This window comes from Gopherus evgoodei, chromosome 2, assembly GCF_007399415.2.
Source record: "Gopherus evgoodei ecotype Sinaloan lineage chromosome 2, rGopEvg1_v1.p, whole genome shotgun sequence".
Taxonomy (NCBI): domain Eukaryota; kingdom Metazoa; phylum Chordata; order Testudines; family Testudinidae; genus Gopherus; species Gopherus evgoodei.
Window position 1 is genome coordinate 41,393,027 of NC_044323.1, and position 27,916 is coordinate 41,420,942.

The 27,916-nt window shown below is 44.6% G+C and overlaps 1 protein-coding gene across 1 annotated transcript in view; it reads left to right on the plus strand.

The window, feature by feature from the left end:
* ITGA8 (integrin subunit alpha 8) overlaps positions 1–27,916 on the plus strand; it is a 161,236-nt gene that overhangs the window by 22,979 nt on the left and 110,341 nt on the right. The window contains exons 4-11 of the mRNA XM_030550460.1: positions 2,785–2,908; positions 9,813–9,874; positions 13,057–13,102; positions 14,276–14,401; positions 16,068–16,112; positions 17,527–17,570; positions 18,605–18,661; positions 27,170–27,222. Coding sequence (XP_030406320.1) covers positions 2,785–2,908; positions 9,813–9,874; positions 13,057–13,102; positions 14,276–14,401; positions 16,068–16,112; positions 17,527–17,570; positions 18,605–18,661; positions 27,170–27,222 — 557 coding nt within the window. The remainder of the gene's footprint in view (positions 1–2,784; positions 2,909–9,812; positions 9,875–13,056; positions 13,103–14,275; positions 14,402–16,067; positions 16,113–17,526; positions 17,571–18,604; positions 18,662–27,169; positions 27,223–27,916) is intronic.

The following is a 27,916-nucleotide window of genomic DNA, read 5'->3' on the forward strand; positions in this document are numbered from 1 at the left end:
CAATGGAGCTGTAGCAGTTCGTGGCAGGACCCTCTTGGCTCCTGCTCCTGCTCCTGCCCCTGCTCTGCTGATAAAGTCACTTGGATACCCTGGGGTTCAGTAACCACTGGTGTTTTTTATTCACAAGTTGTGCTCCCACAACCTTTTCCCAGGGGTGAAAGTAACTTAAAGGACTTAACTGGTATGCCAGAGTCCTGAGCAGGGGGTTGGCCTTAACTGGAAGAGGTAGGGCCTTTAAATCCCCGGGCCCTTTAAATCATGATTTAAAGGGCCCGGGGCTCTGGCTGCGGTAGTGGCAGCTGGGAGCCCCAGGCCCTTTAAATCACCCTCGGAACTACCAGCTGCAGAGGCAGCTGGGAGCTCTGGAGCTAGGGGGCCATCTAAAGGGCCTGGAACTCCAGCTGCTGCTACTGCAGTGGAGCCCTAGGCCCTTTAAATTGCAGACGGAGCCCCAGGGGCTCCCAGCTGCCGTCGCTACCCCGGGCTCAGGGCTCTGGCAGAAAGTTAAAGGGCCCAAGGCTCCACTTCAGTAGCAGTGGCTGGAAGCCCCTGGCCCTTTAAATCAGTGCCGGAGCCCCGTTGCTGCTACCCCAGGGCTCTGGCAGCGGGGCCCAGGTGGCGATTTAAAGGGCCTGGGGTTCCCTGCAGCAGCCAGAGCCCTGGGTAACAGCTGTTACCAGCGGGCTCTGGCAGCAGGGCTCAGGCAGCGATTTAAAGGGCCAGGAGCTCTCGGCCGCAGCGGAGCCCCAGGCCTTTTAAATTGCCAACAGAGCCCCAGGGGCTCCCAGCTGCCACCATTACCCCAGGGCTCCTGAAGCAGGGCTCGGGTGGCAATTTAAAGGGCCTGGGACTCCACTGCGGTAGCGGTGGCCGGCAGCGCCCGGGCCTTTAAATCATCGCCGGAGCCCTGTGCCATCGCCGCTACCTGGGGCTCTGGCAACAGGGCTCCAGTGGCAATGTAAAGGGCCCAGCGTTCCCTGCAGCAGCCGGAACCCCAGGCCCTTTAAATCACCACCCGATCCCTGCTGCCGGAACCCCGGGTGTAATGGCAGCAGCCAGGGGCTCTGGCAGTGGGGCTCTGGTTGCAATTTAAAGGGCCCGGGGCTCCAGCCACTGCTGGGAGCCCCAAGCTCTTTAATCACTGGCCTGGGGAAGCCAGTCTGGTCTGGTGTGGCATACTGGCTCTTGCCAGTATGCTGTACCAGACCATACCGGCTTACTTTCACCTCTGCCTTTTCCCCATACACAGCTTGCTTCTAGTGTCTGCTCGCAGGAGGGAAGAACTATCACTCTGCTTCCTCCCCTTCCCCTGGCTTTCTTCCCTGAAGCCTTTATCTAGCGCCAGACTAATTGGGTGGGCAGCTGTCTCCCATTCACTAAATAGCTGCAGGTTTTCTCTAGCCAGCTCCAATTTGCTTTCCATAATGGGGGTTGACATGACAGGGGCTGAGTCAGCAGTTCTTGCCCAGCACCCTGTCACAGTAGCTGAAGTCAACAATTTTAAGACAAAACCCTGAATTGGTGACTTTGGGAGGTGGTTTAAACTTGGATAGGGTTCCATGGGGAAAAAGGGAGAATCCATTATCACATTGCTTGCAGTTTTTTAATACTGCAGCAGCAGCAACAACAATAAAATAGAATTAGACCAAAGTTTACTGTTTTAAGTTTTCTGTTGCAAATGGTTTTGTCAAACTCTCTGAAGTGCATCTAAAATTATAATTACAAGAAATAAATTCATTTTGATTGTCCTCTATTTTTTCTCTAGTATGTTGTTAGACTGTAGGTTGCTCAGGGAAGAGCCCTGTCTTATACATTTGCAAAGGAATGTGCACGCCTACAGTAAGATCTGTGTGGGCACCAGGATCCACCCAGCCAGAGCTAATTGCAAGACTGGTGCCTTACAGTGACATATAAAATGACGACAATACATTACCACAAAGCAATTAATATCTGACTGTAAATCAATCCCAACACAAAAGTGGACAGTTTGTCAGCTCCATCACACACTACTTTTTATTATAGAATATATTCTATCTTATTAAATAGTTTTGTATCAAAAACTCATTTGGCAAAAAGTCACTCAGTCAGGGTTAAATCTTGCCTGTTGTGCCAAGTCAGAAACAGAAAAAGGTCTCAGAATCCTACCCCCAAGGCTGGGGAGAAGCATAGGTAGAGCTAATCCAGTATCTGTTCCATAGCTGTATTCTCTCCCTGGCTCCATTTTGGGTTTGAACTAGGGATCAATGTAATAGCAGACCACCGGCCACACACCCTGTACTGCAACAGAAAGAGCTCAGCTCTGCAGAACCTAACTCGTATTCCCCCTTACAGCAGAACCATGCTGTAACAACCAACATTGTGAGAATCATGAGGGATTGATTGAACCAGGGACCTTTCAAACTAAAACCGTGGGGCAAAGGACTAAGTCTCCTAACTGGGACAGTAGCAAACCCATCTTCTATGGATTAGGCACAGAGGGAGTTTAATAACACATGCTTAAAAGTGGGTAACACTATCTGAGACAATTAACTTGTCCAGGGAGAGGAGTGAGAGGACAGGTTTTGGTCCTTAGATGTAAGTGGATTGTTCATGATGGAGAGGGAGGAAGAGAACATTGCAGGTTATGAAGGTTTCCATGGTTCTTTCATTTACCCTAGTATGACAGTTTCTACCCAAATGATAGAAACTTAACAGGAACAGAAATAGCTAATTTGTTTAATGAAGAACTGACTTAGCCCATGTATGGCACATAAAAGATCTGTTACATAATTACTGTTTTAATAGGCTTGTGCTCCCTTATATCATTGGAGGACCCTTAAAGCCATCCCTGAAAAGGATCCGGTTGGGACCTGCTATGTTGCAATTCAGAACTTCAGTGCGTATGCCGAGTATTCTCCTTGTCGCAACAGTAAGTTTTAATATAAATGCTCTTGCCTCAATAGAACTGAAATTGAGATCAGTGGTTTCATACTTTCAATCTTAGTGCTGTCTTGCCTAGATGAAAATTACTGAGTGATGTCACCCAGGGAAAGAATATAAAGAAAGGCAGACAATAAACTGTATGTCTCCACTTAGATGCTTTATCATATAATTAAAAGAGCAGAGATTAAGTAAATAAGGCTTGTGCAATTATATGATAAAATATAATTTGCTTAATTTAATAGGGTTTAAAATGTAGCAAACAGATCTCAAAAAGCATAAGTAAGCATTTTAAAATGGTTGCTCATTCTGAATGTGAATCTGTCATTATAGAATTGCTATCCTAGGATCAGATCCTGCATTGACATAGAAACAGCTGCATTGTCTGAATCACCAGCAATAGGTTAATTGTGTATTACTTCCTGTGCACAAGAAAGCAGCCCGCAGTAGCAGTGCTGCAGTAGCAGTGCTACTGCACATGCTGCTCTGCGTTTTGTGGGAATTGAGGAGCTCCTCCACGAAACTAATGCCTTCCTGCTTGTGGAATAGGTAAGAGAGGGTGTGTATCAAAGCCAAAGCCCAATTATTTATAGGAATACACAAAATACCATACTAGGTCAGACAAGTGATACATCTAGTCCAGTATCCTGCCTCTGACATTTGTTATTACCTGATATTTTGGAGGGAAGTGTAAGAATTCCCGCAGTAAGCAATGATGGGATAACCTGCCCCAAGGAAGTTTCTTCCTACCTCAAAAGCTAAAGACTGGCTTAAGCCTCGAAGCATGAAGGTTTATAGCTGTTCCAGTGTGTGTGTGTGTGTGTGTGTGTGTGTGTGTGTGTGTGTGTGTGTGTGTGTGTGTGTGTGTGTGTGTGTGTGTGTGTGTTGGACTTTTAAATATTTACTACAATATCTCTACATATTCTTGTTATCCATGTGAATGACTTGATCGCTTTCTGAATCCTGCTAAGTTCCTGGCCTCAATAATCATTTTTTTTTCTTTAAGCAAAGAGTCACTTCATGTGCTATTTCCCTGAACTCTAAAGGTGTGTCTGCACAGCTGCTGGGAGTGAGTCTCGCAGCCCAGGTCAACAGACTTGCATAAACAGGGCTCGGGCTAGAACGCTCAAAATAACTTCGTAGATGTTGCTGTGACATTCGAGCTTGGGCCCTGAAGCCAGGACCGGCTCTAGGTTTTTTGCCACCCCAAGCAAAACAATTTTGGCTGCCCCCTACCCCAACCCTGGGCTTCCCCCCTCACTCCCCTGCTGCCTCAGCCCTGGGCTTCCCCCTCCCCACACACACTCCCCTACCACTCCAGCCCTGGGCTCTCCCTCTAACCTGCACCTTCCTGCTGTCCCTGCCCTGGGTCACTGGTAACTCACTCCCAGGGCGGGTCATTCAGCAGGAATTTTGGATGTGCACAGAACACAGACAGGATTGGTTCCCATATGGTTACAGAACTTCAGTAAAGTGGAACAATTTTCAGCTTGTGTGACTGGAGGATATTTGGATGCATGTTATAAGACTGTCCTACATAAATGAGGAAAAGTTGAGATGCCTTTATTATTCTTATGTTCCACTCTTTGTTTCTATGGGGAATTTGCCAATGCAATATTACTGTCTTCCTTTTCAACAAATAAAACTTTTTTTTTTTAAAGGGCAATAGCTGTTGAAAATAGCAATTCCAGTCCTAAAAACCACTGGGAAGTATTTCTTGCTTCTTCATTTTTTATCCCACTTTTTCTACAGCAAGTTACAGTGGATCAGTATGATTTGGGAGAAATGAAGTAAAAGCTGCCCAAATTGAGCTTGAGCGCTCCTGAATTTTGAGGTGTTCAAATCTGGAAGGCAGGTGCTAGATTCCCTTTCTGAATATTAGCTAAATCTGGAAAGGAAAAGTCAATTTCTGCTTCCATGGCTCAGAAGTGGAAATCCTCCTATGTGCCTGGTACTGTATCTAAAGCTGCCAAAGTCCCCTAGCAGAGCCTCCCCTCCCTTACTTTTCATTTTAAATTGTAGTGGGATCCATGTACCTCCCTTGCTAGGCTTTAGGTAGAGAGGGGCACTGTCCATTTAGTCCATCCAATTCCTTCTTTGGGGGCTGCAAGGTGAGGTCACACCAGTATCCCTAAGTCTGGGAAGGTCTTCTGAAGGAGACATCTGGGGCAAAGCCTTCTACTCCTTGGGCACACTTATTCTCTATTCACAGTACCATCCCTTTCGACTCACAGCATGGCTCAGCTACCTCACTCCCTACCCCTCCCTTTCCTGTTGATAGCTGTGAAGGGATTGCTGGGAAATGTAATTCTTTCCCTGTTCCAGGGCTGGCTCCATAGGCAGGGGGCTAGGCAAGGAACTACAGCTCCCAGGGTCCCATGGATTCTCAGCTGGATCCCCAGCTGCTCCGTGGCTCCGCTTCTGCAGGGTCGTGAGAGGGGAGGAAGCGAGTTCAAAAAAAAAAAAGGATGGCCAAAATGACGCCCCCTGGAAATGTGTCACCCTAAGCACCTGCTTGTTTTGCTGGTGCCTAGAGCTGGCCCTGCCTGAAGCCCAACCCCCTACCTAAGTTTCAGAGCCCAAGCTCCCACATTGCTATTTTTAGCGTGCTTGCTAAAATATAGTACAAATCTGTCAACTCAGACTGCAAGACTCACTCCCAGCAGCTGTAGAGAGACCTCTGAAAGGCTCACCCTTCTGTCGGTAAAATCAATGAGAAGAACCCACTGACTTCACGGGACTTGGATTGGGCCCATACAGAATCATTTCAGTGTCTAGCAGTTACTTCTCCTACAGACTAGAAATAGCTGCTGTTTCACAGTTACTTGCCATGTGGTGTTCTCCAAAGCTAATAGTTAATATTATGGGCTAGCCTATGCCTCTGGGTGGAAATGCCCACAGGAGGGCTAAGTTATAGATGTTCAGTTTGTTATTTGTATAGTGACAACAAAGTACTGGGCAAACAAGTAAACAGACATGCTTCCTCCTTCGAAGAGGCTACGATAGTGAAATTTGCCAAGTTCCTTCTTGTGGAATTCTAGGGATGACATCACGCCATGCCGTGAGGTTTGCCTGCAGGGCCACCCAAGGCAGGGGGACCAAAAGGGCAGTTTTCCCCAGATCCCCCATTCTGAGTGTTGTGACCTGGTGCATGGGGTGGCAGCACCATTCAAGTTTGGCCTGGCCATCCCTTTGTCATGACTAGGTCACAGTGCACAGAGTGGTGCTGAGCCCAGTCCCGTTGGACTGAAGTAACCACAGTTGGGTGAGTGTGGGGCAGATTCACTCTTCAGCCCCATCCACCACCCTCTGGGGCCTCTTTTGAATCCATGATAATTTTGTTGGAAAGGTAGTGGGAGGGCTCAGTTTAAATTTTGCCCCCAGACCTTTGTGTAGCCCTATTTGCCTGCCTTGAGAATGCACACCTGAGATCTGTGCAACCAAGCAGCCCTGTGATTCTTCCTAAGATCTGCAAGAAAATCCCATGGAACTCAGCACATACGAAGGTGACTGGGATATCTGCATGTAGGGCCAACCCCTCAGCATTACCCACTAGTTTCTCCACTGCAGTTGCTCCAGACAAAGCTGCATTACCAAGCCTCCCTCTCATGGCCTAGCCCTTACACCCAAACCTCCAACAAGAGGAGAGATGACACCACAGAATGAGAAGCTGAATCTGTGGGGAAATAATGTTCACAAGCTCTGTGCTAGTTCTTGCTGGTGTGTCACTTTGGCTTTGTTCAGGGATGATGCCATGTGAAGGGACTGTTCCAATGACCATTCTCACTTGCTGTCCAGTTGTAGCCCCCTGAACCTGCACATTCCCAGGTGCCTGGTGTTCATAGAGAAGGTCCTCTTTAAGGGTTTGAGGAAGGAGAAAAGATCACCACATTCTTCTTCCCTCCCTCCAACAGATATTGGGCAACCATAGCAGGTTATTCTATTCCAAGTCTATTGCTTCATGGTAATAGAACTAAGAAAGGAGACTCAGCAAATATACACGAAAAATGCAGAATTACATTACAGTTCAATACCGGTTTAACCCAAAATCCAGTCTCTCAAAAAGCTTGGCTTTATGAATTACCTGTATGTCCCTCAGGGTTGTATAGATAGCCAGGACCTCCTGCAGGGTGGGCTCCTTTGAATAAACCCAGATTGACCCACCCTCCAAGTCACTATTTATTCAAAAGTTTCAAACTTCCTAAGAGACCCTTATTTTTGTATTTATGGCAAATCAAGCTCTTGCAGCAATTCTATGACTCCTCGCTAAGCCACTCATTTTCGGTTACCCACACTGGTTCGGACAGGATGCCTATTGATTGTGGCCAGAGATCCTGGCTAGGCAGTGAGAGAAGAATGTCCCAAGTAGTAAATATCATTTTTCAAGATATCATCATTTGGCACCAATCTCATGGCTCTGCAGAGGGCCCTGATTTGTTCATTACATAAAGTCCCATATAATTTCTTTTCCTCCTTAGGTGGTTTCGTACCTTTTGCCTAAGGCTGTGGGGTTTATTTAATTACATGGTATATTTTTTTCACAAAAATTCTAGAAAGTTGCTAAATGTAACTAAGCAAACAAGACCACATCCTTAAGACAATAACTGCATAAGCTCACAGCCTCACTACCAGCACCAGATCCTGTCAGACTGGATCCCTAGAACGTTTTATGTGCTGTTGTGATTCTGCTATCTGTAAATACATTCAAAAGGGGTTCTCAACCTTTTCCTTCCTGAGGCCCCCCACAACATGTATTAAAAACTCCAGGGCCCAGCGGGAGAGAAGGAGACTTGGAGCTCTGGACCGGGTGAGTGGAAGGGCCCTTGCACATAGCTGTACTTTGACTTCTATTTTGAGTGAGCAGGGACCAGTGGGGGTTGAGCCAGCTCTGCATGGCTGGGTCTGGGGAGGGAGCGCCACCTCCACCCCTTGACTCACTCGCCTGTCTGGGATGTGAGGGGTGGGGCACAACCAAAAATTATAACTCAGAGGGAGGGGGTAGCTAGGAGCTGTGTGCGGGCAGGGCGGGTAGCTCGGTGCAGAGAGAGAGATAGCTAGGGGCTGTGTGTCGCTAGGGGGGTAGCTCAGGGTGCAGGAAGGGGGTAGCTCGGGGCTGTGTGTGGGCAGGGGGTAGCTTAGGGTGTAGGAAGGGGGTAGCTAGGGGCTGTGTGTCGCTAGGGGGTAGCTCAGGGTGCAGGAAGGGGGTAGCTTGGGGCTGTGTGTGGGCAGGGGGGTAGCTTAGGGTGCAGGAAGGGGGTAGCTAGGGGATGTGTGTGGGCAGGGGGTAGCTCAGGGTACAGAGAGAGGGATAGCTAGGGGCTGTGTGCGGGCCGGAGGGTAGCTCACAGTGCAGAGAGAGGGGGTAGCTTGGTGCAGGGAGGAGGGTAGCTAGGGGCTGTGTGTGGGCAGGGGGGTATCTCAGGGTGCAGAAAAGGGGTAGCTCATGGTGAAGGGAGAGGAGTAGCTAGGGTCTGTTGTCCGGAAGGGCTCCCCTACAGTCCCTTTCCCTGAGAGTTCTTCCAGCCACAGAGCTGGGTCCTCCCACCCACGCGGCTCTTACCAGCTGCAAGAGCAAAGGGGGCTGGGAGCTGAGAAGCAGCTTCAATCCCCGCACCAGCAGCAGCAGGAGACAAGGGAATTCCACAGCTGCCTACTCCATGACACCAGCCAGAGCAGCAGCTGTCCTGCACTGCCTGGCTCTTGCTTCTTGCCTCTGATCTGGGCAGGGAGAGAAGGAGGTGGTGGGTGTGTGTTGGCGGGGGAGCTGCAACAGGATTGCCCTGCTCTTGCATTGTAGGTTTTTTTTGTGGGGGCAACACCCACATGTCCCCCCAACTCTGCCCATGGGCTTGGGGCTTCTGCCCTCTTGGAGCACCAGGTCTTGGGGCTCTGTAATTCAGCCCTGCTGCTCCTGGCTTTTGTCCTGCATGGGGCGCCAGAGAGTGGGGCTTCAGCCCCGCAGGAGGTGCTGGGGCTTGGGCTCTGGGTTTTAATTGTGGGGCCCCTTTACCCCCGTGAAAGGGTTCACAGACCCTCAGGGGGTAACAGACCCCTTGTTAAGAATCACTGCATTAAAACATATTTCTCCAAAATAAAAATTAAAATAATATAAATGCTTTTATATTTTCTTCCATCCTCTTTCACTGAAATTTTCTTCCTACTATAACAAACTATGTTACTGATACAGGAGTTGGATGTGCACTATCACTTTGAATTATGGAGATAAGGCAGTACTACAATATTTAATAAAATATGTACCCACAACGGAAATCTGTAATTCAACACAGTATATATTTTTTCTTTTTGTTGTTGCAAGTAAATCTGAGTACTAATTATTTCTCCTTGGGAAATCTTATAGTGATGTAGTGTATGGCAATTCAGAGATTATAAAGCCCGAAGGGGCCAATGTGATAATTTGATCTGCCGTCCTGTATTACAGGCCATAAGACTTCCCCAAATTAATTCCTCATTAGAGCATGTCTTCTAGAAAAACATCCAAACTTGATTTTAAAATGGCCAGTTATGGAGACTCCCCCATGACCCTTGCTAAGTGGTTCTCTGTTAAAAAATTACACTTTATTTCTAGTCTGAATTTGACTAGTTTCAACTTCCAGCCATTGGATCTTGTTATATCTTTGTCAGCTAACTGGTGAGCCCCCTATTATCAAACTTCTGTTCCATATATAGGCACGCACAGATTATGACCAAGACTCCCCTTCACCTTATCTTTGTTAAACTAAATAGAGAGAGCTCCTTGTATCTTTCACTATAAGGCATGTTTTCCAATCCTTTAATCATTCTTGAAGCTCTTCTCTGAACCCTCTCCAATGGCAATAAGTAAGTTCTACTCGGGCATTATGAGATCAATAAATATTCATATTTTGATAATGCAGGCAATGCAGATCCTGAAGGACAAGGTTTCTGTCAAGCAGGCTTCAGCTTAGATTTTTACAAGGTAAGAGTCTACTTTTTAACTCCTTGGATGAAATTTTATGCTGACATATCCCTATTGACCTCTTCCTTCATCTATTCCAGTCCCCCGATTGGAAATTCATCCACTTCTTGTTTTGAGTAACATTTTTCATGAAGTTGCTGCTGTGATATTATACTCCATATTCTTTATGGAAATATGCTTATGATATGGATATAACATAACTGAGATATACTTTCTGCAAGATGGCTCATGTAACGTATCATTGGAAAGGTTATGATTTACTAAATGTGTTTATCTAATTTGTATGCATGTATCATTTTTGTATCTGAAGTTGGGAATATTGACTATGTTTCTGTATTTCAAACGTGCTATATTAGATGAGGCCAAACAATGCTAGGGACTTATTGAAGGGATGCACACAAACATAAGGATTATCCCAGGAACTGTGTGCAATAAAAACCTCTCAGAGATATTTCTACACAATGGAAACTGTTTGACCCAGATCGGATAGCTCTATACAATAGGAACTGTTTGACCCAGGTCAGATAGCTCTATATAGTGGGAACTGTTTGACCCAGGTCACAGCAAGAAACTTTCCAGCAAGTGGGGGGAAGATATAAATGAGGAACAATGACAACATGAGAGGTCCTCACTCTCCCTAGAACAATGCACCTGAAAACACCTGAGGAACAAAGACTGAACTCTAAGAGGTAATGGTCATAGAATCATAGGAGATTAGGGTTGGAAGAGACCTCAGGAGGCCACCTAGTCCCACCCCCTCCTCAAAGGAGGACCAACACCAACTAAATCTGGTTTTTGTGTGTGAAAACCTTGTGTAAGACAACTTGTGCCTTAAGAATCTTCCAGCCTGTTTATCAGTCAGGGTGAGAATTTGCTAATTTGTATCCTACCTATCTAGCGTGTAAAGCTTAGTTTGCATGTTTTGTTTCATTTGCTTAGTAATCTGCTTTGTTCTTTTTCCTATCCTTTTAACCACTTAAAATCTACCTTCTGTAGTTAATAAAATTTGTTTATTATTAAACCCAGTTTATGCAATTTCTAACTGGTGGAGGCAAGAAGTCATGCATATCTCTCTTCTCATTGAAGAAGAGGGTGAATTTTATGAGCTTGTGCTGTACATACAGAATTATTCTGTGCAAAACAGAATTATTTTGGGTTTGTCTCCCAAAAGGGGTGGGCACATGAGTTCTGGGGGAGCCCTTTCACATAGAGCTGACATCAGTCTGTGTCTGTAGCGGGGTGTGACCCTACTTGTGTGTGTGTGCCTCAAGAGGCCAGAGAGCCTAATTCAGCAAAGCAGGAAGAGGGAACCCAGGCTAGTTGAGCAGGAGAGGCTCAGTTAAACCCCAGTACATTGGGTGGCATCCTGGGGGAGGGGAGAGTAATCCCTCACAGCTGTAATTTCTCAGAAGTTTTACATACTTGAAACTTCCCAGTTTAATTTCAAAAATAGATAAAAGCTGCTACAGATAACTTCTTACTTGTCAGATGCACTTTCATTGACTTCTCCTGAATCCATCCCAGCCTGTGCTATACCTGGGGTAACTGGATAGCAAATGTGAAAAATTGGGACGGGGGTGGGAGAAGGGTAATAACAGTCTATATAAGATAAATGCCCCAAAATCGGGACTGTCCCTATAAAATCGGGACATCTGATCACCCTAGCTATGGCATTACTGTTGCTCTGGCCATCCCAACCTTCAGAAGTGACTAGTGATTTTGGTTGTGTCATGGGATGCATAGACCTTAGGCAGGCCTGGCAACCAAGGGGTTAATGAAGGAAGTTCCCATCAGTGCTGATTGGCAGCTTCAGAGCAGCTGGTTGAATAAAAGAGCTGAAAAGCAAAGGGGTGAGGTGTCTGCCAGAGGAACCAGCAGACCCAAGAAAGAAGGAGCTGCCAGCAAACTGGTGAGAAGCTGCCTCAGAGTGACAATGATCCAGAGAAGGGACAGCCAGAGCCACAGGCTGCAGAAGCCTACAGAACCAAAGAGGCAGGAAGGAGCTCAAGGTATAGCAGGATTCTGCCTGCCTGAGTTAAGGGATCTGAACTGGAACCCAGTGGAGTGGTTGAGCCTGGATTCCCCTACTGACCCCTTAACAGAGACTCAAGAACCCAAGGGTCTGATTACCCCTGACAAACATAAGGGCTGGCCTGTACACTCCCATTGAACAGAAATTAACATCCTTTTCTCCAGAATAGGACTATAGAGATTCAGAGAAGCATGGTGGCTGGCTACCCTGCTGATCTGGGCAAATGCTGTGCAACATCCTATTTAACCAAAGGGGGGCACTGGTGCCCAAGCCTATGGGGTGCCTCCATTTTTGTGTGTCCAACTTGAGTCACTCACCAGGGCCTGATTTTTAGAAAGTGCTGGGCATCAGTGCTTGAGTGGTGTGTGTGTGTTTGTTTTGTTTAAAATCCAAGCAATTTATAGGAGGATTCTTTCAACAACAGGCTAATAATTCAATAAAATTGGTTTCTTCTGGGGGGAAAAAGTGCTTTGAAAGTGTGTCCAGTGTATTCCCCTATGCTACCTAGTAACAATACTATGGACCCTAGGAATACACTTTGTAGCTAGTGGGTCTGTACCACTACTAGACCACCAGGGCTTCACATGTGCGTCTAATCACAATAACTGTAGATTGTGTTTCTGAGACACATTGGTATCCATTTTACATTCATGTTATTCTTTTCACCCAATTAGCCTGTTGTGAAGGGATGACGACAAGGTGGCTATAGCCATATTGGTCTGTAGAGCATTGCGTTGGCTACTTCAGGCGTCACTGATCTCTTCTGTGTTATCTTCATCTTCTGTTTACAAAGAAACAAAGCAGTCTTTGAAAAATGTTATTCTGAAGATGCCAAACAGATTATGGCCCTGATGATTCAGGAAAGCATCCCTATTCAGGAAAGACACTTAAGCATGTGTCTTGACTTTTTAAAGTTAATCTCATACTCAACCGCTTTCCTGGAAAAGAGTGGATTAAAGCATGTACTTAAAGAAGTACGTAAAGAAGTGCTTTCCTGCATCAGGGCCTATATCCTGTATCATGACCCTGATTTTCCTTTTGCTGTTGAAATAAAACAGTACAGATGTTCAGATATAATTGTACTAATTTCTTTTCCTCTGTATGTTATCGATCATAATTTAATATTGTTCATTTCTTGTTGTTTTTGTAGAATGGGGACCTTATAGTAGGAGGACCTGGGAGTTTTTACTGGCAAGGTATGTTCACTCACTCAGTTAACTTAAACCAAAAAGTAAAGGCGAGGTGTCAGGAGAAATTTCTTCCTGAATTCCTGTTATTTTCTAGATGTAAGGTCATCGGTTTGAGTATGATGTCTCTTATATATATGTAAATCAGAATAACTGCTCTGAAGTCAATGTAGTGACTCTTGTGTGTTTTTTTTAAAAAAGAATGAGATCAGAATCGGGCCATGGATTCTATAGTAGGTGAAATGAGGTAAATGTTTTACTGTTGACATTTCGGAACATTTTGCCTCTTAATAGAAAAACGTAACTTTATTTTCATCTGGAATTGAAGTGTCAATTGTGCAATAGAGAGATTACATTGTGTGTAGCATTTTCATAGCGTAAGTTACAGTTTGGGATTTTTAGATTGATTTCTGTCCAGACATTTCTAATACCTCATCTCATCATTGTGGTATCATGGTGCCACATGTATAAATGAGACCTGTATTGATATAGGTAAGGGCAGAACATTTTTGCCCCTCCCTTGATTTAACCATTGTTACGATAAGGCTCATTCTTGGTGTCTGCCTACCAGGAAGACATTGTCAAGCTATTCAGCAGCTTCACTGTTCTGGTGGACCTGTGTAATGGGTCTTGCATTGTGTCACTGAAGGAGAAAGATTCTGACTCATTTTGACTTCTGATGAGATAGAATTCCATATCTCTGAACTCTCCAATGAGAATGCACTGCCTTTGGGCTATGGGATCCCATTGAATTATAGCTGTTATGGACAGGCTGTCACTGCCAGAGTATGATCTAGGCCTATGTAGGACTTGGAAGGTCTGGGCCAGCACTTTGAAATGGAATGGAGTTGTGTTAGTTATGGTTAATACTGCATTGTGTTCCATATTGTGTTCTCATTTCTGAATGATGTGGAAATGCATTGGTTTAAATATTCCCAGGAAGCTCCCAGAGTGGCAGTGGGGAAGGATTTTCCTAATAGCAGTGGCTATGCACTGCTCTTCTCTATGGCAGCAGTCTGGCAATGCATTGTTTTGGCAATGGGAAAGTTAGTGATGAATTGAGTAGATAGTGTCTTGAAACCTCCATTTAATCTTAAATCTTAAAAACTGTAGATAAGCCTACATTTTAGGGTGTTGGCTCTTCTCTGAATTCATTTACTCTATGAAATTATTTGAATACAGGGCAAGTAATCACCACCAGTATTGCAGATATCATTACGGACTATTCATTCAAGGATATTCTAAGGAAACTGACAAGAGAAAAGCAAACTGGAGTGGCACCACCTATATATGATGACAATTACCTGGGTAAGATGTACAATCTAGAGGCACTGGACTAATCTGAATGAGAAAGCAAATCCTAAATTATGAAGGCCCCAACCCTATAAACACTTACACATGTGCTTGACTTTAAGCACAGGAGTAAGGAATTCCATTAGGTAATTTGCTAATTACTTTAATGGGACAACTGACATGCTTAAAGATAAACACAGGATTAAGTGTTCACAGAATCAGATCCTAAATGGCTAGCTAACTAGGATGCTATATTTATACATGGGTTTTAATGTACTTAAGCAAGCATGCTAATTTTTCATGTTTGCACCTTTTTTCAGACAAGGGGAAATGATTTAGTTTACTGTAATTAGGGACTATTTCAACTGTTAAGAGAGGGAAAAGAAACTTCTTTTTTTGTCATGCTTTAGTACAGTAATTTCTAAGGGTGCAATTCTGCTCCCATTGAAGTTAAGGACAAACTATAATTGACTTCAGCGAGAGTAGTAGTGGGCCCTAAGGTGATACAGTACATTCCTGATTTCCCAGCTAGCATAGAGAACGTGGATTTTATTTGGATCACTGAGAGGGCAGGAGCCATTCAGCAGCAGGATGACTTCCACCATGGCCAGAGGCTTGTTGTCATCCTCCTCCTTGCAATCCTGGCTGAGGATCTCTGCTCTGCCCCACTCCCTCCCTCCCATGACAGTGGGGCTGCAGAGGGCTCCCTGCACTGCCACAGGCATCATTCAGCAGCAGAGAGGCCTTCCCTGTGGCCAGGGGCTCATTCTCCTCCTTACAGCCCTGGCCAGGGCTCTCTGCTCTATTATCCGAATCTCTGCATTATCCAAATCCCTTCCTTGTCCCTCAGCATGAGATACAGGCTGCAGAGGGCATGTATCTCACGTTGGGGATTGAGTAAGGGGTTCAGATAACAGGATTTCCAATAAACAGAAGTAATCTGTACATAGAGAAACCTAGATCTCTTTGAGTACATGTTTTAAAAGATAGCTGGTGGCTCCTTCTCTCTAGGAATTGTGTATAATATGCTCATAACTCTGCATGTAACAAATGTTGCTGTCTTTTCAATGATTGTAGAAATGATGCAGTAACGTTTGAAGGCAGTGATATATGTCCTCTCACATAAGCTTCATATTTGGCTTTACAGTCGTGGGCCCAATCCATTAGCCCTTACTCAGTCAATGGGCATTAGGTGCTTAACCTTATGTCCTTTTTAGGGCACTTATTGGCATCTTTAGATGCCTAAATAGCTTTGGAAGTCTGATCCTACATATAACAGATACAATTGTGTGATTATGCATCATAGTGGCAAAAAAGGAATATAATAATAAAGCTATTATCACAAAAGGTATAGCATTTGCAGCTTATATTTTCACGTGAATTATAAAGTATTAATGCTTAACAGCTGATTTTGAGATGCAATTAAATAACACTGTGTTTCCTAATGATTTAGGCCTGTAGAATTATTGTACTTTTGAGACTTATGATGAAGGTAGTCATAACAACTTGACAAATGATTTTCCTTCCCCTCTCCTGTCCCCAGTCTTAGATATACTAGTTTATAAAGTTTTTACAGAGATTATTGAAACAGAGGACAAATCTGGTTGTACTTCCAGAAGCATGTTTCTTTGGAAGTAAATGATTTGTCAGGTTTCATGCTTGTAATTTATTCTTTAAACAGGATATTCAGTGGCTGCTGGGGAATTTACTGGAGACCTTGAACAAGGTAAGAAGCAAGTCAAAATGTAAAGCATATGACTGTGCACATGTCTATTTATCTATTCCTGTTCTCTAAATGGGAAAATGGGTCTTAAACATTTAAAATGTTAAAGCATGGGATAATGTATCTCTACCCAATGTACTTGGGGGCAAATCTTTCCCTGGGATGGTACAGCAAGGGAAAGCAGAGCTGCAGTAGCCAAAACCTATGCATCCCCAGCCATAGGTATCTTTCTGCCTAGGATGAGATTACACAGGTAGGGCTAGGGGATAGCACTCTAAGGCCACATCTGCCAGCTAACTCCAGGTGCTTTTGAGAGAAGCACTATTCACTGGGGATCTTGGACATTTCCTAAAAGCTACAGATCATGCCCCTTATCCCAGTTTGTTAACTGTCCCTCCTCCTAATCCAATCTGTTCTGTTCGTGAGTTACCGCTTGTGTAGTGGGAAGAGGATCCCTATACTCTCTCCTCTCCTTGAATCTTACATTTCAGAGCACAGCTGGTCAGAGTTGAACTTTTAATATTAAAAATCTATACTTAGAAAGAGAGAAAACATTATACAGGCAAATGAAAAAAGGAACTGATCTCTTGAATAAGGGAAGGCTTAAAAGGCACATGAGCAAAAATGCCTGAAAGAAAATAATACATGAGCTTCTTTAGAAGTGAAGGCTCTTTCTTGGCTCAAATAAATTCTACAGTGGGCTATTTTGATAACAATTTGCATGTAGATCGCAATTTCATCCAGAAGATTACACACACATTACAAGTTTAATCCAATTATTTACAAGCTAGATTCTTCACCAACATAAAACTTGGCTGCCTCTAGGATAAAATGGATCAGCAATGTAACAGAGGACAGCAACAGGCCCTACAAGTTTAGGAGAATCAGTGAGGAAGAATTTTCAACCGCAATTACAGAGAAAATATTTGTAGCTAGGCACAATGTCATTACCCAAATTAGAATTTGGCTTCAACTCTGAGGTTCATGTTGCCCACCTTGTGACTTCAGATTTTAAGTGGTCTCAAATGGTGAAGACCTTAGTTTTATGGTACATCTGACCTATGCCTCAAGCAGCACAGTTCCCTATTACTATGATTAATGACTGACTCAGAGCAGCAGACAGCCCCACCTACTGAAGTAGCAACACCACTTCCCCCAGCGTTCAGTAGAGGTCTTGGCCAAATATTGACCAGGCCTGACCCTGTCTAGCTGATATTCGCTGAGCTCCAAGCATATATCTAGAGAAGCTGATAGACACATTATATAAATTTAAAAATGTAATATCAGTTACAGAGGTCTTTGAGACAGCTAATAGGCAGCATACTCTCAAATATTAGGGGCTGTATGGTAGCAGAATTTAAGTGACGGTGCTCCAATCAGCTAAAACAATGTATTCACTAATTATTTATCTTTTCAGAGTTGGTTGCTGGTGTGCCAAGAGGAGCACAGAACTTTGGCTATGTATGTATTGTACCCACATTTGATCTGATGAGTAGTAAAAATGCATGAGCTATGCTATTTTGCGGAGGAAAGGCTAAATCATGTTTTTCTGCCACATTGTACCTGCATTCCTTATCCAGGCAAAACTTCTATGGACTTAGACTCTGATTCAGCAAAGCACTTAAGCATGTGCTTAACTGCTTTCCTGAATTGGACTTTAAAGCTCAGGCTTTTATTTATTTTTGAAGTCTGTACGTTCTGTAGACAATTACAAGACTGCTTTGAACTCTTATGCCAGTATTTCTGTAGCTGCAGACTCAAATCCAAATTCACCCCAAGTCCATGGGTGTTTGATGTGCTGTTCTAATTGTTCCCATGATGAAGAAAGATCCAAGTCTGTGTAGCTCAGGGACATTCAGATCTGGCTTTCAGTTCAGTGCTTTATGTATGTGTTATGAAACTGTCAGATACGAGAATCATGGTATAAATTCTGAAGAGAAGAGAGAGCAGTGCAGATTGTGAAACAATGCTTATCTCCTAATAGAGTAAATACAACAAAAGCCAGGTTTCAAGAACAATCTGCTTGGGAAATTGACAGTTCGCAGCTACAGACCTGACTGTAGTCCTTGCATACCCTAAATTGATTCCAGATTCTAACATCATATTGCCAGATTCCAACCTCATATTAGAACTCATTGCTCAAAAAAATAGCACCTATCTATGGTACATATATTCTTTCCCCGGATATTGTAGTATTTGAGCACTTCACTGTTTTTAACACATGGTTCCTTACAACACCGCTTCCAGGCAAGGAAGTACAATGCTCTCCATTGTACAAATGGGGAACTGAGGCATAGAAAATCTAAATGACTTGCTCAAGGTCCCACAGAAAAATCTGTGGTGAAGCAGAGAACTGAACTCAGGTCATCTAGGTCCTATGTTAGTGCTGTAACCACTGGAACGTCCTTTAACTTTTCTAAATAGACCTGTAGTTACATTACAGTATAACTTGTTATGGTGTGACTGGAACCTTTTATATTTTTGTCTGTTTCCAGGTTTCAATTATTAATTCTACAGACTTGACCTTTATTCAGAATTTCACTGGTGAACAGGTAATGTCAAAGATCTAAGCAATAATATACTATCCCTCAGAGGAATATCATTGCATCTAAAATATTATAGTTCTAACAATTTGTTAAGTAATATTTTCTACCCATTGAAATACATTTTCATAAAGGTGCAGAGGTTTGTCAGGAAAAACAATCTTTTAATGGATATTGTTAGGGGACTTATTCCTTCGCCCTCTCACTTCCCTGGTCCTTCTCGCATGAACAGAGAGCAACAATACCCGAAGTCCAAAGGCACAAACAATTTGATTTTTCTTGGGGTGAACTTCCAGCAAGCATGATTCCAGTTTCCTTCCTTAGTGTCCCCCTTCCCAGCTCTGACACCACAGAGCCTTGCCTGTGTCCCTGTTCCTGTTCCCATTTCCCCCTTTAGCAAAACATGATCCCAATTCCCCCAGTACCATTTCCGCCCCCCCTTACTTCCTGATTGACTGCAGACTATATAGTAAAACCTGAGTTTTGCTTAGCTATTCCTTAACCAATCATTTTACTGAAATGTAACTAATCAATCCTAACATATTGTAACATGGTTCTTTAACCAATTATATTCCACCACCTTCATTGGTTTACACCCAACAAAATTAATTATACAGCAGACAGAAACAATTACAGAACCAGACAGAGCCCATGCAAATAAACATACAAAACAATACGGATGTGAGGATTTCACAACTACGGGCTTGTCTACATCACAAAGTTGCAGCGCTGGTGAGGGGGTTACAGCGCTGCAACTTAGGAGGTGTACACATCTGCAGGGCATCACCAGCACTGCAACTCCCTGTTTGCAGCGCTGGCCGTACTCCCGTTTTGTCTCGGGTGTAGAGGATCAATCAAGTGTAGACACTTACCAGCGCTTTTCTTGACCTCCGTGGAATAAGCAGGTATCCCAGCATACCTGAGGAAGCCTCTCTGGTAATCAAGCAGGTCTCCTTCCCCGCGGTTTGCTCCGGTGTTCTCCGAATCCCCCTCCCAAGCGGGTCTCCTTCCCCGCGGTTTGCAGGGGGGTTCGGGGAACACGAGAGCAAACCGCGGGGAAGCAGGTCTCCTTCCCCGGTTTGCTCTCGCGTTCCCCGAACCCCCGTGCAAGCAGGTCTCCTTCCCCGGTTTGCTCTCGCGTTCCCCGAACCCCCGTGCAAGCAGGTCTCCTTCCCCGGTTTGCTCTCGCGTTCCCCGAACCCCCGAGCAAGCAGGTCTCCTTTCCCGCGGTTTGCAGGGGGGTTCAGGGAACGCGAGAGCAAACCGTGGGGAAGGAGACCTGCTTGCTTGGCGGTTCGGGGAACGCGAGAGCAAACTGCGGGGAAGCAGGTCTCCTTCCCCGGTTTGCTCTCGTGTTCCCCGAACCCCCCTTGAAGCCGCCCAACAGCGCTGCAGTGTGGCCACATCTAACACCACTTGCAGCGCTGGTTGCTGTAAGTGTGGCCACTCTGCAGCGCTGGCCCTATACAGCTGTACTAATACAGCTGTAACAACCAGCGCTGCAAAATTGTAGATGTAGACATACCCTACATCTACACAGACATAAGGGTTTTCCAGCTGTGTCTATTGATAAGTGAGTTCTTGCCAGACAGGATGCTATTAAACTAAATTTCCTTTTACATCTTCTAGGCTCTTCCCTTTCTCTGGAGGTGATAGGACTATCAGGACAGGATTGTATTCCTAATAGCCCAATAGCACCTTATTTCAATGTGACTAGTTTGGAATGTGAGGATGTGACCGTACACTTCCCAGCTTATGGCTGCCTAACTACATCTTAGCTGAAGGCCTTAGCCTGTCACAGTAAAAGAAGGCCATTACAGAGACAGACAGTGATTTTTGATTCTTTCTTTTATACCTCTATAACTAGCTAAGTGATAAGAATACACCTAAATTCTTAAAGTATAGGCCTTTGCAGACAGGCCTGAATATCTATATCCTAACACTCCACCCCTTTTTTTTCTTTTTCTTTTGGGATCTTCCTGCCCAGGTATCCCTGGAAAAGCATAGGACATATGGCAACACATTTCCTGATAGGGCCAGGCATCAATGTGGAAAGTGTTGATATTCCATTTGTCCCACTGCCCCTCGTGTTGTATAGTGCCCTGCACCTTCTCTCATACGGGCATACCACACCTATTCCAATTAGTGTTCCAGACTTCCCATTATAGTGGGCCTGAGAAGGTTGGGTTCTGGTTGTCCTGCACACTGCGGGGTGGTGCGGGCTTACTACATTACTTATAGGTTCTTTCCATGTGCAGCGTAACACAAGTACAGTTAACAATATACAATGCACAGCAACACCAAGTCCTAACCACTTTAGTATGGTCCAACATCCGAGCCATGTCCAAAACACTGCCTCTCCTCCTTCGACAGGGTTAAGATCTTAATGTGTCCAGTTGCTGGCAGCTGCAACAAGCTGCCCCTGCAAGTTTTACGTGCTTTTGTCCATATTATAAGTCCATTAAATGTCCACAGAGAAATGGGTTATTGTCCAAACCAACTTAACCACTTGGTATGGAATCAGGCCATGTGCCCTGGTTCGATTATTCACAGCAATAAGATTTACAGATCCATTTGTGCATCAGAGTCCAGATAGCAGCATACAGATGTGTGTAGTTTGGTGGGGGGCTGGTGTAATTGTGCCCCCAGTAATATGTACATTTTTAGCAAAACACCGCATACACAGTACACTGAATTGCCTAGCCCTTGCCATAGGCCATTGATCCTGCTTCTTCAGAGTCATAGGAGAGGGGCACAACCAAACATTTTCTTTGATGTATACCATTTTTTACACCCCTCCATTGATTCTCAGTGAGCTCCTCCCCTTCTCATTATTCCCATAGGGCTTGTGGGGCCCACCTTAGTTGCTGTTCTATTTCCAGGCACCATAGCAGCCATTACACAGGTGCTGGCCTCTTAGTTGAACATTCTGCATTCCCATACACATCTTCCTTTCCCTCCAGGTCAGCCTTTTGAAGCCATCCCTCACCCATGTCATGCTAGCAACAAGACAAACACCACAAAATATAGATCCATGGTATTCTGGGTTTTCTTCCGCTGGCTCCAGCATGATTGTACGGTGTTTGAAAAACAAAAGAAACAATTTCCACCCCCCTGATGGGGATACATTATTGCTTAATAATAATACCAATTCCTTTTACAAATTTCCTTGCTAATTGCAGGAAAAACAAAAGAATTACCTCCAGGCTGTCCTTATTTTGTTCTATAGTCAGGCTAGTGAATTACTCCACTCACTGGTTATTTATGAGGTGGTGTGCCTCAGTTTCCCCTCTTGTACAACAGACCAGGTTTGCAATACTTTTTCTGTACCAAGCTTTACGTTTATTCTTAGATAATAGCTGAGAGACAGCTTCAGATTTTTGCTCTGTACACACACACACCCCTACACCCTTTAGGGTTAACCTGTTCCCCTTATTTTCAGGCTTGACTTGTTTTTTCACCTCCCTTTTCTGGAGGGCCATAATTTGAGTCTTCTAGTAGCTTGTTTGCTGACCATATGTATTCATTATTCTCAGGTTCTTTGTGCTGCAAAGGGCAGTTTCCTCCTTCCCCCATCAGCTAGGTAACTTGCATTTACACAGAGGTTTTCTTGGCTTGCCTCTGGATCCAAACCTATCAGCAGCTCAGAGACTTTTTAAAAGGGACGCATTCCACTTCCACCAGATTTGTGATTACTTTTCACTTTCATCTCCTGCTCCAAAACACTGCTCCAAAGATCTGGAAAAGAAAGCACAATCTACTATGGCTCCTTTTGGAGCCCTAACAGGATTTTAATTAAGTACCATGTTTTGTTTGCATTTATTTTACCCCTTTTCCAATATACACTGCACATGTTCTGGGAAATAGTTTAACCTCCATTATATTAGCCATATTAATTTTACACAAGGTGTGACTGCCTTCCCCATACCCATAATTTTCATGCACTCCCAAAGTGACAGTCTGATCCCCCAGAGCCACCCCAAGGCTCAGTGTTCCCATCATTGCTCCCCTTTTCCTTTTCCTGTGCACACACACAAAATTCTATTTTGTCTAACATCCCTTGCACTGTGATTACTCTTTTTACACAACTGTACCCCGCTTACACTCCCATCTTGTACAACCAGAGACAGACAGGGGCAGTCAAGTTCCAGTAGAAATCCCTGACATTCCTTTAGTGATTTTGATTACGTTACCCAATAGTCAAATAATTTTGATCAGATTAATCCTTCGCCTGCTGCCTGCAGCAGGTCCTTATAGACCATTTCTGTGGGAAAAGGGCCCATTTTCCCTCAAAATAGCTGCAAAGGCTTCTGGGGACAGAAGCATAATGGAGGTAGTAGCCATTCTATCTGACCCCCTAGTATAATTTAATTACCAAGCTTCCATGCAATGTGACTGCGTGCAGAGCTGCACACACAGTTACATTTATATAACTGGGTTTTATTATTAAACCAAAAACTTGCTGCTTCTAACACCACAACTGTTACATGTACCATTTTCACAACTCCCAAATGTTTACTTTCCTCCAAACCCTGTCTTATCAATTTTTGCAAAAGGTGTTTTTAACTTACTTTTTTAAATCACTTACTCCTTGTCATAACCTTAGTCCCAGATTTGGACCTTAGCGTCCAAATTATGGGGGTTAGCATGAAAACCTCCAAGCTTAGCTACCAGCTTGGACCTGGTACTTGCTGCCACCACCCAAAAAATTAGAGTGTTTTGGGGCACTCTGGTCCCCCTGAAAAACCTTCCCTGGGGACCCCAAGACCCAAATCCCTTGAGTCTCACAACAAAGGGAAATAATCCTTTTTCCCTTCCCCCCTCCAGGTGCTCCTGGAGAGATACACAGACACAAGCTCTGTGAAACTACACAGAGTGACTCCCCCTCTCTGTTCCCAGTCCTGGAAACAAAAAGCACTTTCCTATTCCCCCAGAGGGAATGCAAAATCAGGCTAGCAAATCCAACACACACAGATTTCCCCGATCTCTTCCTCCCACCAATTCCCTGGTGAGTACAGACTCAATTTTCCTGAAATTTCCCAGTAAAGAAAACTTCAACAGGTCTTAAAAGAAATCTTTATATAAAAAGAAAGAAAAATACATACAAATGGTCTCTCTGTATTAAGGTGACACAATACAGGGTTAATTGCTTAAAAGAATATTGAATAAACAGCCTTATTCAAAAAGAATACAAATCAAAGCACTCCAGCACTTACATTCATGCAAATACCAAAGAAAAGAAACCATATAACTTACTATCTGATCTCTTTGTCCTTACACTTAGAAACAGAAGATTAGAAAACAGAACTACTTCTCCAAAGCTCAGAGAAAGCAGGCAGACAGAAAACAAAGACTCAGACACAAACTTCCCTCCACCCAGAGTTGAAAAAATCCGGTTTCCTGATTGGTCCTCTGGTCAGGTGCTTCAGGTGGAAGAGACATTAACCCTTAGCTATCTGTTTATGACACTCCTACATTTAGTTCTTTAAGATAGTGCAATTTGTCTGTAAGAACTCAGCCACCAAGTACAATTATTGCCGCACAGCTGCCTTAACCTGTGCTGTCTTTACCTTGAGACTGTTTAAAAGGCAGTAAAACATTTGTCTCCATGGTTGCCCATGGATCTTTTACCTTAAAAATTCCAGTGGAATACAGCAGACCTTCATCATCCTTTGTCCCAAACAAAAAACAAACAAACAAAACCCAAAAACATTTCACATAAGTATCCAAAGTACCTTCCATTAAAACTTCAGAAAAACAAAGGTGTGGAAAGGCAGGAGGATGTGGAGGGGGGGGAGAGAAGAGATGGAAAGAAAGCAATTAAGCATGTTAGGTCAGTTTAAAGTACAGGCTACCAGCAGCAAATTAAATAAACTGAGGAAAAGAAGGAGGAAAGGAAGAAAAGGATATAGTTAGCTCTGAACCAAGAGTACGCTCCCCGGGTTGAAACAGCTGGGAACCCTCACCCCCAGGTCCTCATTCTGGCTCTGGGAGAAGAGTGGGTGTTGTTACCTGCTCCTGCAAACCCTGCTATTTTCCACCTTGAAACCTTTCCTTTTTTTCCTTCACTTGCCCAGAACCAAGTCCCAGCTCCTGTCTCTAAGGGTGGTCAGTTAACTGTGCTTCTGACTCTAAACTCTGTTGTGCCAAATCATCTTTAACCACCCTAACTAATTTACAACACTTCAGCACCCCCTGCTGAAACAGCACCGAACTTGAAAGATTACTGGCAGCTGCCCTTACTTCAACCCTCTCACAAGTGTACTGAAGTGCCTCCTTTCCGTGGAAGGCATCCAGTCCCCATGGGCAGGGACCTTCTTCCACTACCCATATACCAAAGGAGGGTGGGCTCCTTAGCTACCCCCCATTCCTCAGGGTCCCCTAACACTTCCTTCATTTCCTTTTTAATCTCATCCCAGGCTGACCCATGCACCTGGTATGGCCCTTGGTTCTTCCTTATCCATTTATCCAAAAATCCTTTACCCTGGTTTGCCAGAACCCGCAACTATCATCAAGAGAGTTCACTATACCCCCTCCAAGCAGCTGTGCGGACTATTGGGGAGGGGGACTTACAGGCTGCCACTCACCTATCCAGTGCGATGCATCCAAGTCACCGGCACCAAGATGTTAGGGGGCTTATTTCTTCACCTTCTTACTTCCCTGGTCCTTCTCGCATGAACAGAGAGCAACAATACTCAAAGTCCAAAGGTGCAAACAATTCGATTTTTCTTGGGGTGAACTTCCAGCAAGCATGATTCCAGTTTCCTTCCTTAGTGTCCCCCTTCCAGCTCTGACACCACAGAGCCTTGCCTGTGTCCCTGTTCCTGTTCCCCTCCCCATTCCCATTTTCCCCTTTAGCAAGACATGATTTTAATTCCCTCATCCCCAATTCCTGTTCCCATCCCCCCCCCTTCCTGATTGACTGCAGACTATATAGTAAAACCAGAGTTTTGATTAGCTATTCCTTAACCAGTCATTTTACTGAAATTTAACTAATCAATCCTAACATATTGTAACATGGCTATTTAACCAATTATATTCCACCACCTTCATTGGTTTACACCCAACAAAATTAATTATACAGCAGACAGAAACAATTACAGAACCAGACAGAGCCCATGCAAATAAACATACAAAACAATACGGATGTGAGGATTTCACAACTACATCTACACAGACATAAGGGTTTTCCAGCTGTGTCTATTGATAAGTGAGTTCTTGCCAGACAGGATGCTATTAAACTAAGTTTCCTTTTACATCTTCTAGGCTCTTCCCTTTCTCTGGAGGTGATAGGACTATCAGGACAGGATTGTATTCCTAATAGCCCAATAGCACCTTATTTCAATGTGACTAGTTTGGAATGTGAGGATGTGACCGTATACTTCCCAGCTTATGGCTGCCTAACTACATCTTAGCTGAAGGCCTTAGCCTGTCACAGTAAAAGAAGGCCATTACAGAGACAGACAGTGATTTTTGAGGGCTTGTCTACATCAGAAAGTTGCAGCGCTGGTGAGGGAGTTACAGCGCTGCAACTTTGAAGGTGTACACATCTGCAGGGCATCACCAGTGCTGCAACTCCCTGTTTGCAGCGCTGGCCGTACTCCCGTTTTGTCTCGGGTATAGAGGATCCAGCGCTGGTGATCCAGCGCTGGTAATCCAATGTAGACACTTACCAGCGCTTTTCTTGACCTCCGTGGAAGGAGGAAGCCTCTGGTAATCAAGCTGGTCTCCTTTCCCGGTTTGCTCTCTCGTTCCCGGAACCCCGAGCAAGCAGGTCTCCTTCCCTGCGGTTTGCTGGGTGGCTCCGGGAACGCGAGAGCAAACCGCGGCGAAGCTGGTCTCCTTTCCCGGTTTGCTCTCTCGTTCCCGGAACCCCGAGCAAGCAGGTCTCCTTCCCTGCGGTTTGCTGGGTGGCTCCGGGAACGCGAGAGCAAACCGTGGCGAAGCTGGTCTCCTTTCCCGGTTTGCTCTCTCGTTCCCGGAACCCCGAGCAAGCAGGTCTCCTTCCCTGCGGTTTGCTGGGTGGCTCCGGGAACGCGAGAGCAAACCGCGGCGAACCTGGTCTCCTTTCCCGGTTTGCTCTCGCGTTCCCGGAACCCCGAGCAAGCAGGTCTCCTTCCCTGCGGTTTGCTGGGTGGCTCCGGGAACGTGGAGCAAACCGCGGCGAAGCTGGTCTCCTTTCCCGGTTTGCTCTCGCGTTCCCGGAACCCCCCTTGAAGCCGCCCAACAGCGCTGCAGTGTGGCCACATCTAACACCACTTGCAGCGCTGGTTGCTGTAAGTGTGGCCACTCTGCAGTGCTGGCCCTATACAGCTGTACTAATACAGCTGTAACAACCAGCGCTGCAAAATTTTAGATGTAGACATGGCCTTATTCTTTCTTTTATACCTCTATAACTAGCTAAGTGATAAGAATACACCTAAATTCTTAAAGTATAGGCCTTTGCAGACAGGCCTGAATATCTGTATCCTAACAGATATGAGATATGAAAATGTGTGTGTTGTTTTCTGTTTACAGATGGCTTCTTACTTTGGGTATACCATCGCCGTATCGGATGTTAACAGTGATGGGTAGGTTATACAATGCATTCCAATCCCATTGAAATCCAATAGGAAGTGATTGCCTAACTCCTTCTTTAGTCCCTTTTGAAAATCCTGGCATTAGTAAATAATATTCACGCTACAGCTCCAAAAGCCATCATGATCCCTTTGTATGGAAAAGCCAAAATAAATATATCTGTTGTTAAACTCTGTTTTACTAATGCTGTCAGCTGGAAAATGTTTCTTAGCCTTCTGTACAGCTCTTCTGTGCTTTTCTAGCTCTAATTATCCAGTCTGGGTCTCAACTTTGTGAATTCACTCTTCCTTTAAAACTTGGTCTAATGGCCTTTGCCAAAGAAGTTTTAGTGGAATTTTTCTTATTGACAGCTGAGAAGATTGTTTGGAACAATAAGGGCAGAGTTAGAACATCCAAATTCCGTTCAATTTCCCAGTATTGAAAGGGGCAAGGAATAGTGGTGTTGGCTGCCTTTGGAAAGAGGTGGATAAGAGTCAAAAATAGAATGGTTCAGTCTGCTTCTGTGGAAAAGCAGAGCCATTCTCTTATAGCCCTGTCCATCTCCCATTGCAGCAAGGGCTGCTTAAGGTCGCTAGCCTGTCCAAAATGAGCTCAGCTGATTGGTCATGGAGGTCCATCCATACTGCATCATCTTTTGAGGTTTGCAAAGTGGCCATGCTCTACAATTGTTCCAAGAGGTATTGTGCC